The sequence below is a fragment of the Notolepis coatsorum genome (genome assembly GCF_963971535.1).
Source record: "Notolepis coatsorum genome assembly, chromosome: 1".
NCBI lineage: Eukaryota > Metazoa > Chordata > Actinopteri > Aulopiformes > Paralepididae > Notolepis > Notolepis coatsorum.
In genome coordinates this window covers 25,806,345-25,827,067 of record NC_140165.1, presented here as the reverse complement: position 1 = coordinate 25,827,067, position 20,723 = coordinate 25,806,345, and the positions used below count along the sequence as shown (strand labels likewise).

The window sequence follows — 20,723 nt, the reverse complement described above, 5'->3', positions numbered from 1 at the left end:
ACAATGAGGTGAAATAAACATTTGAAAGGTGTATTGTTCCCTGTGTGTTTTTATCATGTGGTTATACTATTACTGTAATCTGGATTGTCTGTTATTCTAATCTTAATCAAGGATGAAGACTATTTCACCATACATGACGCATCATAGCTTTTTGCTCACTGATGGGGTCCCATGTTGTGAAGTATGGTGCCCTTTTTTTCTTTTCACCCCTGCCCTGCAAACAGCCTGAGTCCGCCACTGAGAGTGAGAGTAAGACTATTCTGATATGTTTCACTTTCATTCATCTCAACTACTGTATAGACGGCTAAGGATTTCTGAACTAACATCCCAAAGTCTTATCAGATGGGTTTCCCTGAGACAAAGTCTTATCAGATGGGGTTCCCTGAGACAAAGTCTTATCAGATGGGGTTCCCTGAGACAAAGTCTTATCAGATGGGGTTCCCTGAGACAAAGTCTTATCAGATGGGGTTCCCTGAGACAAAGTCTTATCAGATGGGGTTCCCTGAGACAAAGTCTTATCAGATGGGGTTCCCTGGGACAAAGTCTTATCAAATGGAGGTCCACAGACTAACATGTATCAATTTTCTTGACACAAAAAGGTTGAAATCATAACTACCTGCTAAAATGTTTTTATTTATTTTTTAAGAAATTGAATATGCACATTTGTTGTTTATAGTACATCTATATAAGGCTCATTCAGCTATCATGTTTTATATGTACTGGAACTCACAGATGTCACACAGTACAATTAATCACAGATAAATCAGTCCGTACCTACAGTATTTAATCTTTTCTGTCTTTCCTCTTCCTAACTTCCTCTCTCCTTTTATGGTGTTTGCATCATTTTTCCCTTTTTTAAATAAAGGAAATTAAAATTAAATACTAGAGTTTTTGTTTCTGAGAAACTGGCACCAGCCTCCTATGGAGGCCATGCACAGAAGGTTTTAATAGTTGTCTTTCTTCCAACATGGCTGCCAGTAACCATTAGCAATCCCTTCAGAAATAGAGCGCCTGATTTTGTGCGTCTGAAAAGCACAGTATCACTGTTCCACTGTGATTTGTTTACAAGATCCAAAAATAAACCACCAATTTACACCATTTCTGTTGATATATTTTTCATATCAACACATACAGTACATACACATACACACCATTGTTTTTGGAACCAATATTTGCACCAATCGTTCCAACATTGAGGCAAAATAGGCATTCCATTAGGATTTGTTAGCAATCCTAGTGCAAGTCAATGGGGATATCAAACCATTACTTTCAAAAACATAAAAAGTCAAACAGCTCTCTTCTTAGTATTGATATAGCGGCAATGACTTGAGTAATGCTTTTCAAACCCCATTGATCAGTACAGGAGGCTGGTTGGCACCCGTTACTCACACACAGGCATAAAACACTTTTTCACTTGGTAAGTGAAAAAGTTTGACTTTGTCTCAGATTGATCCTAATCTATATTATACATTGAATACTAGATACTGTATTGCTCCGTTTCCCTTATTTCAAAACCAATATTTGCATCTCGTCCCATTTTGTACCATGATGCCCCCCCCCCTCCCCCCCCCGCTTAAAATATGTAAATAAAGTACTTATTGACCACGGGGTGTATGTTATATTATAGCCATATATTGATGTATTTATGAAAATGTACAATGTGTACATATTGTATATTACATATTTTCATAAAGCGCTTGAGTTCCCCTGAACGAACTCAGGGCGCTCGCATGGGAGGCAAGTGCCTTTACCTCAGGACTACTGAGACACACTTTTCTTAGGCCTTACCCAAACCCTAACCTTAACCACACTGTTACTTTAAAGGGGACATGCATTGCTATTCCTTCCACTATTTGGGCAACAATTCCTGTGAGTCTATGGAACACATCTGTATAGTTTTTTTCAAAAAATGGAATTGTTTTGTATTTCTAATCAACTACTCTAAAGCAGCATTTTTCCACTTCAATATTTCAAGCTGTTTTGGGCTGGGCTCCGCCCATAAGTGCTTTGGGTGACAGTCACCCACAGTCTGCACTGGCAGACCGAAAGAGATATAGAGAGATAGAGGAGGGGGATACTAATTTACTAATTAATTTCGCCGCGGGAGGCATAATCCCGCGGGGCAATGCATTGGTAACTTGTTTCAAATGACAATGTATACCCCTGTGAGTATTATTGCACGGATCGGAATACAGGCGCGCACATGGGAGCATGCGCAACGATATTTTGACAGTGATATGCGAGTGGAGAAGCTCCATCCCTGCGCGGACACACATTTACACACACACTCCCGCGTGAGGGGCTGGAGGTTGTGTGTAAATGCTTGTGTACCTCTCTCTCTCTCTCTCTCTCTCACTCTCTATCTCTCTCTCTCCCTCTTGCTCACTCGTTCTCTGCTCTCTGTCGCCACCCACGCCCGTCAACCCGCTTGAGGAAGTAATTCCACTCGCTCTGTTGTTGAGCGAATTGTTGATTGTGGGCGGTGACTACAACCAGTGCCTTACTCACATGAGTAAAACAGTCAAATCAGAATGGTTTAGTTGAGTGAGGGAGGATCTCGTGAACTCGAGACTAGACTGATTCTCAAAATGAGAATTAGAGACACAGTCCCCATTGCTATAGGAAACAATGCTAAACACTGGAAAAGGCCATTCATAAGACACGGGACCTTTAACAAACCATAACCTTAACCCTAATCTTCTATCTTAACCATAACTGTTACATTTTAAAACAAATCATCATCATAGTATTGTTGTATTTGTATCAGGCTTAGGTGAGAGCACTCGCCTGCGACCACAATCATTGTTGGTTCGATTCCGTCGTGATTTGCCTATACGAAATGCAAATATATTACTTATGGCTATGACATAACATACATTATGTACCTTTTTTCCTGTGGTCGATTAGTCCTTTATGATGAAACCATGTTGCCCTCCCACATTTCACAGTCTAATGACGCGTTCAGGTGCTCCTTGTAAAAACCTGTTAGCTGGTAAATGTTCATACTTGACCCAGGAGGTGGTGGCATCCAACATTTGTTTTGGTGTGAAAGGTCAGTGCCAATGAGATCCCAAGGTAGCAAGCTCAACCATGTTAATCACCGGAGTGAAAGTAGTAGAAAGTATTATATATATAATATATTATATATTAATTAGACATTCCATGGTGTTTTGTATACAAAAATAAAACAGTTAGTTAGGACAAAAGGTGAAAGGTCAGTTACAACATACAACTCGTTGAGTTAGGTATCATGGAGCTAGCCAACATGGTTGCAGGGTTGTAAAAGGGCATGTGGAATTGAATGTAGAATTCCAACTGTATCAGTCTATCAAATTAATCTAAATTAATTCAAATCAGTGTTCATTGGAAAAAAAGATAATACAATTATAATAATAATTATTATTATAACATATATAATTATAAAGATAATGTGGTCAACAAGTAACTTGGTGAGTTAAGACTTTCATTGCATATATTCAACTATTCTAATAAAAATTATAGGCTATTGATTAAGCCGTTAACATTTTCATAACGCATCCATTGCAGGCTTGGTTGTGATTAATTGAGATTGACACTGATTGAAAATACATAAAAATGTAACTTGTATTATTTTTGCTAAATTACAGTACATTTGTAGGGCTGTGGTAATAAAGAAATGCATGGCAGAGAAGTTCAGGGAATCAACCAAGAAGTGCTTAGCAGTCACAGGAGTCTTCAACAATGTTGAACGGAAATCCCTATTTTTTTTTTTACAGAGATGTACTCCCTTCTGACCCCTAACATCATTAGCAAAGATACGCTAGGATAAAGCTAGTTGCTTCTGTGGTTCTGTTTGATCACAGCAATGTACACACACACAACTTTGGTTCTATTGAAGCCTCAAGCCTGTATTAAAATTCAAAATATACACGGTATGCAGTGTAGAGGTACATGGACTGCACTGTAGTTGAATCAATAAATCAAACATTAGCTAGTTAACAATGTAACAAATTGCAGATGATTCTGACATCTGTCATAAACGAGGAGATGGCTGATCCCATTCAACTCAATGTCAGCCGAACTGAAAGTTTCCACACTTGGCACCAATGTGCGTTCATGCGCTACACAGTAACATGATGATGACCCTTCCTTCTTTTATAGTTTCCTTGTGCATGTCAAGGAAATCAGGAAGGTGAGCAAACGCTGGACACCGGCATCTTGCTTCTGAAGTTATGGGAGGAGGTTTGGGTCAAAAGGGGTAACCCAACCTTGACCTTGTGTTAAGGTTTTCAAATTAATTTAATTGATGCATTAAAGATGCCCTCTACTCAAAATGTTCTCTTATAGTTAAAGGTGCTATAGATAACATATTATGTAGAGTAATACTTTTTAATTTAAGAAGAAAATCCAGAGGTTTAAATTTTTTTAAATAATAATAATACAAATAAAAATGATAAAATTGTGCATTTATATAGCACTTTTATTCAAATCGCTTTACAATTTTTAAATGCAGTAGGTGCGGAATAAAAGTATTGTTTCCCCCATACATTTCTTTTTTTAAATGATCAATTCAAAATGAATGTTGTTGCAGTCATGTACGCCCTCCTCCTTATTTCCCATCTCCCCACATGGAATGCACCTGATAGGATAAACATGCTGGTGCTCTAGTGCGACATCTAGTGGCCAAATGTTTATCTATAGCACATTTAACTTCTCTTGGAGGCATGACTTTGACTACACAGTTAGTTAGGGATCTTTAAAACTGACAGCTCTGATATTTGAACCGTACCAAACCGAGGTCAAAATATAAAACTTTGTTGAAAGAATTGGATTCAAAGTGAATCATTGTTTGACTGAATCACCCGACTAGCTCTGCTGTTGCGCTGCAACTTTCCGACATTAAACTTGGGACGGTTACCAGTTTGGCAGTTTTACGAGCATCACCATGAACGCGCCATGAATATACAATAAGACTTCACATTTACAAGTTTGTTCTTTACCGCAGCATGTGTAAGTGTGTGTGTGTGTGTGTGTGTATTACTAGTCCAGTGCTTTGTCTATCTTCCTCCGGCGACACGGGGGCACGACCAGGACCAATACATGTCAATCATCTGTTATTCGCCTGTTGATAGGCTGCCACCTCCTGCTGTGGAACATCCTCATTGGACGATTCAGAGAGGAGCTTCTTTTGATCCAGCACTCACAGTCAGTCACCCGGCCAACCCACATTCAACACCAACCATGTATATATGTATTTATATATATATACTATAACTTTTTCTATAACTATAACTAGAAAACTACTACAAAAATGGAAGGCTCAGGAAGTCAGGTGAATGCTAAAAAGGAAAGCACAGGACAATTTTGGCCTCATTGCTTTTGCTTTGATTGTCTTGAATTTGGCTCTCGACTGGCAGGTTTCTGGATATTCAGAGGAGGGGGGGGTCGGGGGTTAGGAAAAATCCCAGCCCACCTCGGTGGGGGACGTGGGGGCGTGGCAGGACGGAGTCGGGGGACGGGACACGGGGGGGTCCTCCGGGCTGGTGAGGGGCACCGCTGGGTACATGAGGCCGAGGAAGGAGCCTCTCGCGTGCCTCTTCACCTGGAACACAAAGTCGCCCCGACTTATCATTTGAGCTGTTTCGTACATGTTTATTATTATTATTATTATTATTATTATTTTTTTTTTTTATCCACTTTTTCTCCCATTTTCTATATTTTTCTCCCATCCCAATTTTCATATCATCCAATTCAACCCTCCCCTGTCACGAACGCTGTTTCTTGCCTCCCACAAGCCGGCTGCAATGTGGACTAAGTCATACATAGCACAAGTCCCCTCCGGTACTTGAGGTAACAGCAGTCGCATCTTTTCACCTGCGCAGCTCGATCTCTCAGTGGCGAGGAGTAACGCGTGGGAGGCTCACGCTGCCCCCGACACTTCCTGATTCTACTGCGCAGGCGCACCAACCGACCTGTAGGAGTCGCTGTCCACAACGCCCGATCCCCACCCATCAGTTTCCCACCCCCTAATACGGCCAATGTATTAGTATGAATGACCAGCTAAACTGAAAGCAATGTGGAGCGCTGGGCTCGAACAGGCGAGCCCAGCGTCTCCGCATTCGTGGCGAGCGCCTTGCCCACTACGCCACGTAGCCGCCCCTTATTATTATTTATTACATTTAGTTTTGGGCTTTCTGTATTTTTCACCCATCCCAATTTAGTCGTTATGCCAATTTCCTTCCTGGTCGTTGCGCGCATTGCCCCACGGTCGGCCTGGGGAGGGTGTAGAACCTACCTACTTTTTATAAACCTAACACTTAAAGGGGCAACGCCGATTTATTTTGCACATAATATCACACATGTTCATCATCCCAATTGTTTTGCACACATACAATAATTTAGTTATTGAGAGTTAATGGGTTTGAATTATGGCCACCAGTGATGTCATCAGAGGACACTGAATCCTTGTGTTGTGTTAGTTACAGCTCAATGGAATGACGTAGATGAAAGAATAGCGATCCCTATTGCAACCCTTCTTTATTTTTTCATCTACATCATTCCATTGAGCTGAAATTAAAAACAACACAAATGACATCACGGCAGGAGATATTTAAACTCATTAACTATCAAACAACTGTCAAACTAAATGAATGTGTGCAAAACAGTTGAGAGCCTTGGGGATATGTGTGAGATTATGTGAAAAATAAATCTGTGTTTTACGTGAAGTGGCCCTATAAGTCTAATTTATACTCAAACGGGAGAATGCTGGCGGCACAGCCGGCCCTAGTGTTGATCAAGCAGCTACGTACACCTCTCCCAAAATGTTACTTCTCGTAGGGCAATGTAGCACAGCAAGCACTGTGATTGGCCCACTTACCATCGAGCCACTCATTTCCGCATTTACCCCGCTCTCGTCTGGAGGAGACACGAGCAAAAACGATGTGTGGAACTATAAATGCCCGTTCCACGTGGATAAATAACCTACGTGGAAGTACATTTGAGCCGTTGCTTTAACCCTAACCTTAACCTCACTGGAGAGCTGCACTGTAGAGGAACATGGACTGCACTGTAGAGGAACATGGACTGCACTGTAGAGGAACATGGACTGCACTGTAGAGGAACATGGACTGCACTGTAGAGGAACATGGACTGCACTGTAGAGGAACATGGACTGCACTGTAGAGGAACATGGAATGGACTGAAGAGACCCACCTGCTTGAAGAAGGCATGGCTCAACAGCGCAGATGCAGATGGTCTAGACGGGAGCACAAACACAAACAGAAATATGATGTATTACTTATTGCTGTTTGTGTTCCGATTGTTGGGTTGATTTGATTTTTTACCTTAATTACTTCATTAATTTTCATTCTATGTTGAAAATGTAAAAAAAAAGAAAAAGGCCATTTAATTTGATGGAAAATAAAGATATATTATCTTAAATATCACATTCTGTCATACTATACCTGCATGAGGGCTATTTACAATACTTGTCAAATAAAGATAATTAAAAGTCTGACCATTGAAAGTGTGGGTTTGTTTGTGTGCGTGTCTGTGTATGTTTGTTTGTGTGTGTGTGTATGTGTATGTTTGTTTGTGTGTGTGTCTGTGTATGTTTGTTTGTGTGCGTGTCTGTGTATGTTTGTTTGTTTGTGTGCGTGTCTGTGTATGTTTGTGTGCGTGTATGTTTGTTTGTGTGCGTGTCTGTGTATGTTTGTTTGTGTGCGTGTCTGTGTATGTTTGTTTGTGTGCGTGTCTGTGTATGTTTGTTTGTGTCTGTGTATGTTTGTTTGTGTATGTGTCTGTGTATGTTTGTTTGTGTGCGTGTCTGTGTATGTTTGTTTGTGTGCGTATCTGTGTATGTTTGTTTGTGTGTGCGTGTCTGTGTATGTATGTTTGTTTGTGTATGTGTATGTTTGTGTGCGTGTATGTTTGTTTGTGTGTGTGTCTGTGTATGTTTGTTTGTGTATGTGTCTGTGTATGTTTGTTTGTTTGTGTGTGTGTCTGTGTATGTTTGTTTGTGTCTGTTTGTTTGTGTGCGTTTCTGTGTATGTTTGTTTGTGTATGTGTCTGTGTATGTTTGTTTGTGTATGTGTCTGTGTATGTTTGTTTGTGTCTGTGTATGTTTGTTTGTGTCTGTGTATGTTTGTTTGTGTCTGTGTATGTTTGTTTGTGTTTGTGTCTGTGTATGTTTGTTTGTGTCTGTGTCTGTGTATGTTTGTTTGTGTCTGTGTCTGTGTATGTTTGTGTGCATGTCTGTGTATGTTTGTTTGTTTGTGTGCGTGTCTGTGTATGTTTGTTTGTTTGTGTGCATGTCTGTGTATGTTTGTTTGTTTGTGTGCGTGTCTGTGTATGTTTGTTTGTGTGCGTGTCTGTGTATGTTTGTTTGTTTGTGTGCGTGTCTGTGTATGTTTGTTTGTGTCTGTGTATGTTTGTTTGTGTCTGTGTCTGTGTATGTTTGTTTGTGTCTGTGTATGTTTGTTTGTGTATGTGTCTGTGTATGTTTGTTTGTGTGCGTGTCTGTGTATGTTTGTTTGTGTGCGTATCTGTGTATGTTTGTTTGTGTGTGCGTGTCTGTGTATGTATGTTTGTTTGTGTATGTGTATGTTTGTGTGCGTGTATGTTTGTTTGTGTGTGTGTCTGTGTATGTTTGTTTGTGTATGTGTCTGTGTATGTTTGTTTGTTTGTGTGTGTGTCTGTGTATGTTTGTTTGTGTCTGTTTGTTTGTGTGCGTTTCTGTGTATGTTTGTTTGTGTATGTGTCTGTGTATGTTTGTTTGTGTATGTGTCTGTGTATGTTTGTTTGTGTCTGTGTATGTTTGTTTGTGTCTGTGTATGTTTGTTTGTGTCTGTGTATGTTTGTTTGTGTCTGTGTCTGTGTATGTTTGTTTGTGTCTGTGTCTGTGTATGTTTGTTTGTGTCTGTGTCTGTGTATGTTTGTTTGTGTGCATGTCTGTGTATGTTTGTTTGTTTGTGTGCGTGTCTGTGTATGTTTGTTTGTTTGTGTGCATGTCTGTGTATGTTTGTTTGTTTGTGTGCGTGTCTGTGTATGTTTGTTTGTGTGCGTGTCTGTGTATGTTTGTTTGTTTGTGTGCGTGTCTGTGTATGTTTGTTTGTGTCTGTGTATGTTTGTTTGTGTCTGTGTCTGTGTATGTTTGTTTGTGTCTGTGTATGTTTGTTTGTGTTTGTGTGTGTCTGTGCATCAGTCTGTGTATATCATGCTCCGACTGAAAAAGGATGTTTGATTCTCATACCATTGTGATAACTGGGGGAATAAATTAACAATACAAATCCAATGAATCTTCCGACTTCTAGTATTACACAACAACAATCATATCACACTCTAGACTCAATGCTGGACCAGACATCTACAACTCATTCATACAGTATATATCGTCATTTATACAACGGCATGCAAATTTCTCGATTCTGATTGGCCATTTACACGTCTTTATTGGCAACAATCCACGGTCCTGGGCTCAGGACCCGCCCACAACCGAATCACATATCACTCCCCGGCTCACTCCGGGAGAAAACAAGATCGCGGACAACAAATGGTTATGTTGAAAGCACCATAACGACTAAATATGAAGCGATTCTGTCAAGGGGAATGTGTTAGTCCTTTAAACAATGTTGGATGATGTAATTGATGGGTCTTGAGTCAATCTAGAACAAAAGAAAAATCGCGGATTGATTGATTGATTAATTGATTGATTTAAATTTCTTCCTTCCTACTTTCTACTGACTGCAGCGTTCTCTCTCACACTGTCCGACGCTGGCGTACCCACAAACACACACACACACATACACACACACACACACACACACATACACACACACACGCACGCACACACACACACACACTGTGACACACACACACACACACACACACACGCACACACACACACACACACACACTCCTGTCTGAAACAGCGGGGGAGTCAGACTGTGAGAGAGAAGCAGCGCTGTTTTAAGTGAGCATGGTCTATTGAATTGATTGATTGGTTGATTGCTAATTTTATTACTGTACCCCTGGTTTCCAACTGGTTAAGTTTAGGCTAAAAGAAATAAATAAAAAAATAGGGCGAAGAAAACGTTTTTTTCCTATAGGGCAAAGAAAACGTTTTAATTTGTTTTACCTATATATAGAAGCATCTAAGAATGAAGTTCTATGGAAAGTAGGTCTGCATTCCCTTAACAATTGTGTGTATTGAGCCGTACTGTATTGTACCCATTCTGCATCTGGTAATAAAATTTTCAATCAATCATTCCAATAATACACAGTTGGATGTGTTAGTTGGTTGGATGCACTTCAAGCTGCTTCCACATGAGGCAACTTCTCTCAATCATTCCAATAATACACAGTTGGATGTGTTAGTTTGGTTGGATGCACTTCAAGCTGCTTCCACATGGAGGCAACTTGTCTTTTTTGTAGTTGTGGGAACTACTTTTTCTGGCGGATGGTTTTTTCAATAAATCTTCGATTAATGTGTGTTTATTGTATAGAAATAAGGTTGGATGAATCTGGCAGTTGTATAAAAGCTTTACACCACTTGTAGTCGTGATTTGTGACCAATAAACCATGCCTAGGGGGGTCTAACGACCACCCCTAGGCATGGTTTATTGGTCACAAACCACTCCTGCACGTGATGTAATGCTTAATTAAAATGGGAATTCTACTCTGGGTCTCTCTCCCTCTAGTAGTTATAGAGAAGTTGCTTTACTACAGAGTAAAATTAGCTCACAGCCAGCTCTGTACATATCGTCAGGCCAGAGATATAGTCCTAAACTACTGAGCATGCTGCAGCTTCCTGCTTTACAGAGATATACCGTAATTCCTCTAATAGTAACCGGTATTCAATAAAAAACCGGGTCTCTATTAATGACCGGGTGCTGTTGAGCTAAGCAATTATAAGCCGGCCTCCTAATACAAGCCGGGTTTCATGTATATGCTGGCCTGGCTGTGCAGTAAATACCATATAATGGTATGGTGTTAATGTTTACCAAGAGAGTAAGCCTACCTCAGAATTGTATAAAACAAAAATTATTATTATTATTATTATTATTATTATTATTATTATTATTATTATTATTATTATTATTATTATTATTATTATTATTATTATTATTATTATTATTATTATTATTATTATTATTATTATTATTATTATTATACCAGTATTGTGATTGCACTATTTTACTTTATTTTACTTTTTTTGACCACCTGTAATTGCACTGTTTACTACCGTATTTCATACAGTACTTGGTTTCAATAAATGAACCCAGTACATTTTACTGGGTTCAAACTGACACAAAATGTTGATTTATTCATTATGATCTGTTTGAAAATTTGAAATATAGGCCTCTCTCTTATACACGCCTCCTCCTAATACAAGCCTGGTATCAGCTACAGTTGAAACAAATACAAGCCGGGGTTACTATTAGAGGAATTACGGTAGTCATAAACTACCAACATGCTCCAGCTTCCTGCTTTAGAAAGGACTACACTGAGGTGAAAAAGGGCGGGCGTCAGACAACGCCAGTCAAAGGTTGTCACTCCTACCAAGCACACACAAGGAGGGGAGGGGCTGAACTTTAAAAGGAACACACCAACATTATGGGAAATGCGCTTACCAAGTTTTAAGCTAGGCTAGCTGGTCTGTATCCACTTCCATTCATTTGTGCTAAGCTAGGCTAGCTTGCAGCCAGATAGCTTTATACTGAATGCACAGAGAGGAAATTGGTATCTATCTTCTTGTCTGACTCTGGAGAAGACAGTAAGCACATTTCCCATAATGTTGGCTTAATGTTCCTTTAATTCAACATGAGTACATATAGCTGACCTGTGCTCTGGCTGCTGCTGTAGACACTGTTGTACCAGACTGTGCAGGGTGGCCGAGTGGTTCTTGGGACCGGGGCTCTGGGGCCTGTCGGTGGGGGGGGCAGTGGCACTGTGCGTGAGGCTGCCAGTGGCCACGCTCTCCCCGATGCCGGAGTCCACCCCGGACCGGGACACCTTGAGCGCCCCCAGCTCCCCCAGGGGGAAGGGTGCCACGTCCAGCAGGCAGCAGTGGGACCCACGCAGCTTCTGGAGCAGCATCTGAACATTAAAGGAACACACCAACATTATGGGACATGCTCTTAACGTTTTCCACCAAAGTCAGACAAGAAGATAGATACCAATTTCCTCTCTGTGCGTTCCACAAATTAATGGAAATGGATACGGAGCAGCTGTGGTTCGTATCCGCTTCCATTCATTTGTGCTAAGCTAGGCTAGCTTGCAGCCGGATAGCTTTCTACTGAACGCACATAGAATTTCAAATATGATTTTGGCTTCCCACCGTCATGAAAACAAGATAATCGAGATACAATTATTATTGCACCGTATGCCACGTGGCTCTCATTTTGTCTCGTGTTGTAAATGTAGCACACCCTTCTTCCACAGCGGTGCGCTTCAAACAATCTCAGGGCTCTTTTGCCTAAAGGTCGCTGTTTGATGGCATTATAGATTCTACCTTTAATGTTATATTATGTCATGTCATGTTATTATTATGTTATGTTTGCTAAACTCCCAAACCTTCTATGATCAAATACATTTTTATGATAATTCTCCCTAGCCGCAACAGCGTTATGTTTTTTTTTTTGATCCACTTTTTCTCCCATTTTTCTATATTTTCTCCCATCCCAATTTCGTATCATCCAATTCAACCCTCCCCTGTCACGAACGCTGTTTCTTGCCTCCCACAAGCCGGCTGCAATGTGGACTAAGTCATACATAGCACAAGTCCCCTCCGGTACTTGAGGTAACAGCAGTCGCATCTTTTCACCTGCGCAGCTCGATCTCTTAGTGTCGAGGAGTAACGCGTGGGAGGCTCACGCTGCCCCCGACACTTCCTGATTCTACTGCGCAGGCGCACCAACCGACTTGTAGGAGTCGCTTGTTCACAACGTTCGATCCCCACCCTTCAGTTTTCCCTCCCCGTAATACGGCCAATGTGTATTACTGCGGACGACCAGCAACAGCGTTATGTTTATGTCTGATATGCACTAGCAAGCTGGGATGTTGTTCAAGTCAAGTCAAGTTTATTAGTATGTCCCAAACTGGGCAATTCATGTTACAGCAGATAAATAGGAGCTCCAAAAAAAAACACAGCTGTAAAGGAATGTGAATCACTACCCACTTTCAAAACCACTCTCAAAGAGCACCTACGGGAGACTGCAATTCGAAACTGGCCCCTGTAAATGTCCTAACGCAACCCCCTCCAATGTACAATAAATGTCCTAACCCAATAATACACGAGACCCTCTTCTTGGGACCAAGTAAGGTTTCGTCGATAATCCAATGTACAGTTACCCCCCACCCCCGCCTACCCAACCCCCCACCCCACCAACTCCAATGTACAGTTTCCCCCCCCACCCCACCTACCACCCTCCTACCTACCAACCTCCTCCAATGTACAGTTTCTTCATCAAATGTATATACCGGTAATCTCGTTTTTAGAATCTTCTTGTATCAAAAACAGTACTGTATTTGTAAATCTGGTATGTCATAAATGTATACAGGTAGATGTAGCAGTACTGTCTATCTGTATGTCATGTATGTCATATATTATGTTATGATGAATTGAAAATGGGGGACCCTGATGTAAACAAGACGAAAGTCTTTCTCTGGTCTGCATCCCCTTAACAATTGTGTGTATTGAGCTGTACTGTATTGTACCCATTCTGCAATCTGTTAATAAAATTTTCAATCAATCAATCAATCAAACATACATAAACAAGAAGAACACAGGCAGACATGTACAGTACATGGTCGCAGGATCAGATGATGACAACAGCCAAACAAGCAACCACAACCATCCCCTCACCCACCCACCTCAAAGCCGCCCTCTCCTGCCTCCTCCATTAATGGCACGAATGGAGGTAGGTATAAGTGAAACACTGCTTCATGCTCAATTCATGGCATTATGCTGCATGCCATTATAACTCGGAGGTCGAACATTTCTACTTCCTGCTTGGAAAAATCGAATAAAACGGTGTGTCAACCCGGAGTTCCTAGTCGCAAACTCAGGTATGATTTCTCAACCCCCAGTTCAAGCTTCAGCACCATTTGACATAATTTCAACACGACCACCAACATTGTATACACTTTGTTATTGTTATAGCTGTTTTAAAGGTACATTTGTAAGTATATTAACACATTGGGCCATTACCCTTATCCTTGTAGCTAATGCGCCAGGTTTCCATAGCATATTTTCACTGTGCGTCACTATGTTTGGAGAGCTATATCTATATTCTATATTATAGCTATGGAGACAATACTATGGTCATTTGACAGTGACTTTCTTCTGTCGAACATGCAAAAAAATGATAATTTTTTCATGTATACTTTTGCGCGTTATCCCGTGGTGAATATTGTATAGTTTAGGAGTGATCCGGGCTAATTCCTGAAAAGCTGAGTTATAGGGCGCTAAGTGAATTCTGCTATAAGCGTTGGCGTTTCTTGCCTGGACACGCTACTATTTCCAAATCAAATGTATATAATAGGTAGGCCTATTATGTTTCATCATGAATGCATGAAAGGGGGGGGGGGGGGGGGTCGTTTTTTTATGCTTTGATCGCCAGTAATGGCATTTGTTTTGAACACCACACACGCTGATCAGCTGGATCGATATGAAAACATTGTAGGATCAAGGTGGAATTGACGTCAGATAGTCCTTACCTTTGATCGGGGTTATTCCAAAAAGAATATTCCAATTGTCTGATCGCAATTTCCAGTATTGATGTCCATCTGGTCCCGGACATAATTTGGCACAACTTATGGATCGAGTGTGCTAGATGCATTTCGAAGTGGTCGAATGAAGCAATTTACATGGCTCCGTCTAAATTCTGCGCCCGGAGGGGTTTAAATGTAACACTTCATCAGTTCAATGCTACCGTTACCCCCTCCAGAGGGTTACTGGAAAAGATTACACTCCTCCACATACAAATTTATTTGGAATAACAAACCACCTCGCATAAAAAGATCCACCGCACAGAGAAATAAAGCAGACGGTGGCTTGGCAGTTCCAGATTTTTTCCAATATTTTAAGGCATACACATTAAGACCATTGACAATATGGTTTGATCCCCAGGCATTGGCATCCTGGAGAAAATTGGAAGAAAACATAGTAGCCCCACATAGACTGAAGGACATAGCACACACTAAACTACCAATCAAGCACTGTGAGCGGAAATTTGGCCCCATAATTACCCATGCAATCCGGATATGGCGTGAAACACAAAAAAAATACCCTAACCCTCAAAAATGGCATAATCATACTCCCATATTCAATAACAATGCACTCTTAATGGAAAAACGTCCTATAAGATTCCCTATATGGGAAGAGCAAGGCATACACTCATTAGGGGATATTTTTAATAACCAGGGTTTTTGTAGTTATGGAGAAATATGCACAAAGTTTAACCTCACCGAGTCCACATGGCTTTTTTACATACAGTTACGTCTATGTTTGAGGTCTCACTGTGTTCCATTAGACATACCAGTTGAACACCACAGATACCACAAATTCTTCTATGAAAGAGATACATTGAGAGGTTTTGTATCAGGTTTTTATTATCAATTACTAACGTCCTCGTATGAAACCCTCCAACTAGACTCTGTCTGGAGGAGGGATATACCAGACCTGGAAAGTGACTTTGATTGGCAAGAAGCATGGGCAAATGTCCGTCTTACATCAAGGAACCCGGACCATCAACAAATCAATCTTAACTATATTCACAGGACATACTTGACTCCTGTAAGACTGAACAGAATGGGCCTTAAACAAGACTCAAAATGCTCCCAATGTACAAATGGAGACGAAGGGACATTTATGCACATGTATTGGGACTGCCCACCAGTTAAGGCATTCTGGAAAGATGTGACCCATCAATTATCAAAACTCGTATCTTGGAATATACCAGTACACCCCTCTGTATTACTATTGAATGATGTTTTTGAGTTTGCAGTAAATCCACAGCTAAAGAGATTGGTTTTATCGGGTATCACAGTAGCTAAAAAACTGATCGCATCACGCTGGTTTCAACCGGAAAAAATTTGCAGGAAGGTTTGGTCTCTTACATATCTCGATGTGATTTATCAAGAAATATCTACAGCAAGAATTCTGGGTCTCAACGAATCCAAAATGTCAATGTGGTTAGAAGTGGTGGAGAGAATAAAAGCTAGCTTATAATGGTAGTGTCTGATTAGAGTGAGGGATAATGGAGGTACTATCCAAGGAGGGGTCCGGGAGGGGGGGGTTCGAGCTGGAGAATATGTGTGTAGGGTTTTAGAAAATAGGTATTAGGGGTATATCCTGTATAAGGCATTTGTATAATTGGTAATTTCGTTGGATATACACTATATACGTTAAAATATTATTATAGACTTTTTTTTTGTTTTCTGTTCTGTACTTGCATGTCATTTTAGCCACCTTGTCTGTTAGTTTCATTATGATTATGTGTCGAGTACTGACTTTTAATAATTTTTGTTTTGCAATAATAAAAAAAAAAAAAAAAAAAAAAATGTAACACACGGTGAGATATAAGGTTTCAAAGGGTGGGCGATACTGCCACCTAGCAGGATGCGGCCGGTATTGCACTTTGGCCATCTCAGAATGATTTCCTATGGGAACACCGAGGTCCGTGAATGAATAATGAATAAAGATATTGAATAAAAGAAAAAACGACCAAAACCCGAGAAATATCGGGTCTGGCGCTCAACCGCTGGCGAGTTAACCCGGGATATCTCGGGTCTGGCACAGAATGTGTTAACTATATGTCGCTGTAAACTTTTTTATTTTTATTTCTATTTTTTTTGTTTTTGTTTTTGGACTTTTTTCTGTATTTCTCACCCATCTCAATTGAGTCATTATGCCAATTCCCTTCCTGGTCGTTGCACGCATTGCCCCACTGTTGGCCTGGGGAGGGTGTAGAACTACCACATGCCTCCTCCACTACATGTGGAGTCGCCAGCCGCTTCTTTTCACCTGACAGCGAGGAGTTTCACTGGGAGAACGTAACGCGTGCATAGGTTCACGCTATTTCCCCCAGATCCCCTCCCTGCTGAACAGGCGCCCCGACCGACCAGTAGGAGTCGCAGTTTACAACGACCCTAACGCACTTTCAGTTCCGCGTTCGGGTTCCGCGATCTGATTGGCCACTGACGTACGTTTCTCTCAGCGCCAATCGTGTTACGCCTAGTTCTATCACTGATTAAGCTTGGCGACTCTTTCGAAGTTGGTTACGGTTAGAGTTTGGTTTAGAGCAGGGCGATAGACCACCAGCCCCGATTCCAAACTCTAACCCTAACCAACTTCGAAAGAGTCGCCTAAGCTTAACCAGTGATAGAACTAGGCTTTAGCTAGCTAGCAGGCTGTTAGAGGCAGAATTAGGCGTAACGCGATTGGCGCTGAGAGAAACGTCAGTGGCCAATCAGATCACGGAACCCGAACGCGGAACTGAAAGTGCGTTAGGGAAAATCTTTTTTTTTTTTTTTAAACTTTGACCAGTCACCTGGTTCTTTTAGCGTTTATCGCTTTTTCTTCGCATTCATACTTGGTCAAGTTCGACCGACAGAAGCAGGCTGAAAGGGTTCAGATGGGGGGGAAAGACACTCTGGGAAAGGCACGGCTGCCGTCCGGGATTCGAACGCGCTCAGCCCCAGATCCGCGCGAGCGCGGTTGTCCACGGCGCTGAAATAGCACTCGCGGTACGTGGTGAGCTACTGGAGCTCCCCTAGGGAAAATCTTTACGTGACAGGACACATACCCCACCGGCTTCCCACCCTCTAACACTGCCAATTGTGTTAGTAGGGACGACTGACCAAGCCGGAGGTACCGCTGACAGCTGGATTCGATCCCAGTCTCTGCGGTGGTAGGCGAGTGCTTAGTCCACTGCGCTACCCAGCCGCTCCACTGTAAACTGTTGTAGTTCATGCGAGACAAATTAAGTGAAAAAAAAGGTTTAGCGACTTTGTAGCTCGAACGGACGTAGGTCGGAGACGACCGTAAACAAATGCAGTGTAACAGTAGAGTGTGTTTCCATCACCTGAGTAGGGGCCATGTCCTGGAAAGGGACTCTGCCGCTAGCCAGCTCACATACCACGATACCCAGACTGTAGATATCTGACTTCACCCCGTAGCCATGCAGGTCCTGATGGGATGAGAGAGAGGGAGAGAGGGAGGGAGAGAGGGAGAGAGGGAGGGAGAGAGTAAAGGAGAAAGGAGAAAGTAGAGGAGAGTGGAAAGGAGAGGGAGAAGAGAGAGAGAAAGATGGAGAGAGAGAGAGTAAAGGAGAAAGGAGAAAGTAGAGGAGAGCGGAAAGGAGAGGGAGAAGAGAGAGAGAGAGATGGAGAGAGAGTAAAAGAGAAAGGAGAAAGTAGAGGAGAGAGGAAAGGAGAGAGAGAAGAGAGAGGAGAGGAAAGATGAGCTCACTGGTTTAGAGGGCTTTCAAGTGGAAATATACAACAAACCTCCCTCTCTCACACACACACACACACACACACACACACACACACACACACACACACACACACACACACACACACACACACACACACACACACACACACACACACACACACACACACACACACACACACACACACACACACACACACACACACTATGATTATATTTTAGAAAACCTTCAACTGCAATGCCACATCAGTTACAGCTCCATGTGAAATTTGAGGCTGTGGTCTTACACATGGAATACAAGTGACACAAACACACACTGATTCATTAAGGGTTTGCACTGCACTGTGTATTGTGGCTAGTAGTTCTAGTAACGTTACAACCACAAAGGGGTTAAAAGTCTTTCTCTGGACCGCAAAGTTCCCCACACCGGGGCTTCTATCCTCTCCTGTGGTGTATGTGCCTGGCTTCCCAAATCGCTGTGTGACTCTAATACAACCTTCTGTGGTGTGGTAGTGAAAGGGTTAGCTCTTTGTCGTGTGGCAATGAAAGGGTTAACATTCCGTATTGTCGCAGTGAAAGGGTTAACCATTTGGTAGTGTGGCAGTGAAAGGGTTGAAGACACAGCATGCAGAGTGTGCTCACAACTGGTGGATGGATGGGTGTACGGATCTGGACCAAAAGCCAATGTGACATTCCCACGACCTGGCCGTGCGCTCGTTTAGAGCGTCCCCGGAGTCTCTCTCAGGGAAGGACAGAGTGTAATAATAGTCTAACCAGGTATGCAAGGGGCGTTAAGACACCAAAGATCCTGCCCCGGCTCCAATGCGCACTGCAGCGGAGAATGGACGCGTTTTGGACATGTAAGCAGAGTTTCGCCTATAAAGGTGGCGTTGACAGAAAAAGGGTCTATATGGCATGAAGTCTGCGCTGTTAGCTTGCACCTCTGCGGTGCAGCGATGGCACATTTCGCCGCCTGGCAATGTAATCTTAGTGATATAGGTGCCAAGTGTTGCCCGTGATCTGAACTGAAGCTTGGAGAAGGAAGGCACTGGTGCTGCACACGGATCATCTTTAGAAAAACTTTGATAAAAGGTGCAAAGAAATCACTGACAGCAAGTGACTTCAACAGTGATCTTCAAAATAATTACTGAAGTGATTCCTTTGCACCTTATTAAGGTTTTTCTAAAGATGAGCCGTGTGCTCCAGTACAGTACCTTCCTTTTTGATGACTATATGGTCTAAATTTGAGTAGCACTGGTCCTTGTCTGAACAGGAACTCTCTCATGTTTGAAGCTTGGAGAACTTGTCATTACTCTTACTTATACAATGGCATGCAAATTAAAAAATTTTTTAAAGATTTTTTTTTTAGCGTTTATCGCTTTTTACTACTGGGCAGTCCAGTAGAGAGAGAGAGAGAGGAAGAACGGGAGACAGAGTGGGGGGAAGGCATTCGGCAAATGACGGCGGGTCAGGGAATCGAACCCGGGTCGGCCGTGCCGCGACGCAGCGCGTTACATGGTTCGCCACTTGGGGCGCCCCGCATGCACATTTCTTGATTCTGATTGGCTGAAACAGTCAAGTTAGACGTTGTTATTTCTCATAACACACCCCACGTGATCCCAGAACCCGCCCAGAACCGAATTACGTTTTTTTCTAATCACTCCACCGTTCGTGGTTTTAGGAATGAAACCAAGATGGCGGACAATAATCTTTATGAATGGATGTATTGATAGCGTCATAACGACTCATTCAAAAACGATTCTGTCACGTGGAATGTGTTAGTTGCTTACACAATGTTGGATTATGTAATTGGTTGGTCATGACTCATTGTGAAACAAAATATAAATCGCGGGAAGTGTGGTGTTAGATGGCATTCGTTGTAGAACCTCCCTCTCCTTCAAAAGGACACATTTCACTGTTAATACAATTTTCAATCAATCAATCCAATAACAACCGCTAACTTCACTCTTAGATGGCATGCTTTGAAGCAACCTATGTATAGATGTAGCACTATGTTGTATGTTTATTGTTTGTTATTAATTAAGATGGAACATGTTATGTTGTTTCTTGTAGTGGAGCCTAGTCAGTAGGTCTCAGTTTCTATACAAAAGTAGCCTAACTGTTATTAAAGAAAGGGAGATGTTACAGGATCTCACTGCCACCTAGTGGTAGCCTATGTTAATGTATGTACTACGTGGATGTTACGTGGATGTTAACCACTGTACTGTTGCGCTGCTTGCTGGCTGTCAACATGAATAGTCAATTACACCGACCAACGTGTCCTCCA

The 20,723-nt window shown here is 41.8% G+C and overlaps 1 protein-coding gene across 1 annotated transcript in view; it reads right to left on the bottom strand.

Moving 5' to 3' along the window:
• Positions 1 to 1,600: 1,600 nt before the first annotated feature.
• stradb (STE20 related adaptor beta) overlaps positions 1,601 to 20,723 on the bottom strand; it is a 50,316-nt gene continuing 31,193 nt past the window's right edge. Inside the window, exons 9-12 of the mRNA XM_084319145.1 lie at positions 18,066 to 18,170; positions 11,819 to 12,075; positions 7,192 to 7,234; positions 1,601 to 5,581 (exon numbers count right to left, since the gene is read on the bottom strand). Coding sequence (XP_084175271.1) covers positions 5,432 to 5,581; positions 7,192 to 7,234; positions 11,819 to 12,075; positions 18,066 to 18,170 — 555 coding nt within the window. The 3' untranslated portion in view covers positions 1,601 to 5,431. The remainder of the gene's footprint in view (positions 5,582 to 7,191; positions 7,235 to 11,818; positions 12,076 to 18,065; positions 18,171 to 20,723) is intronic.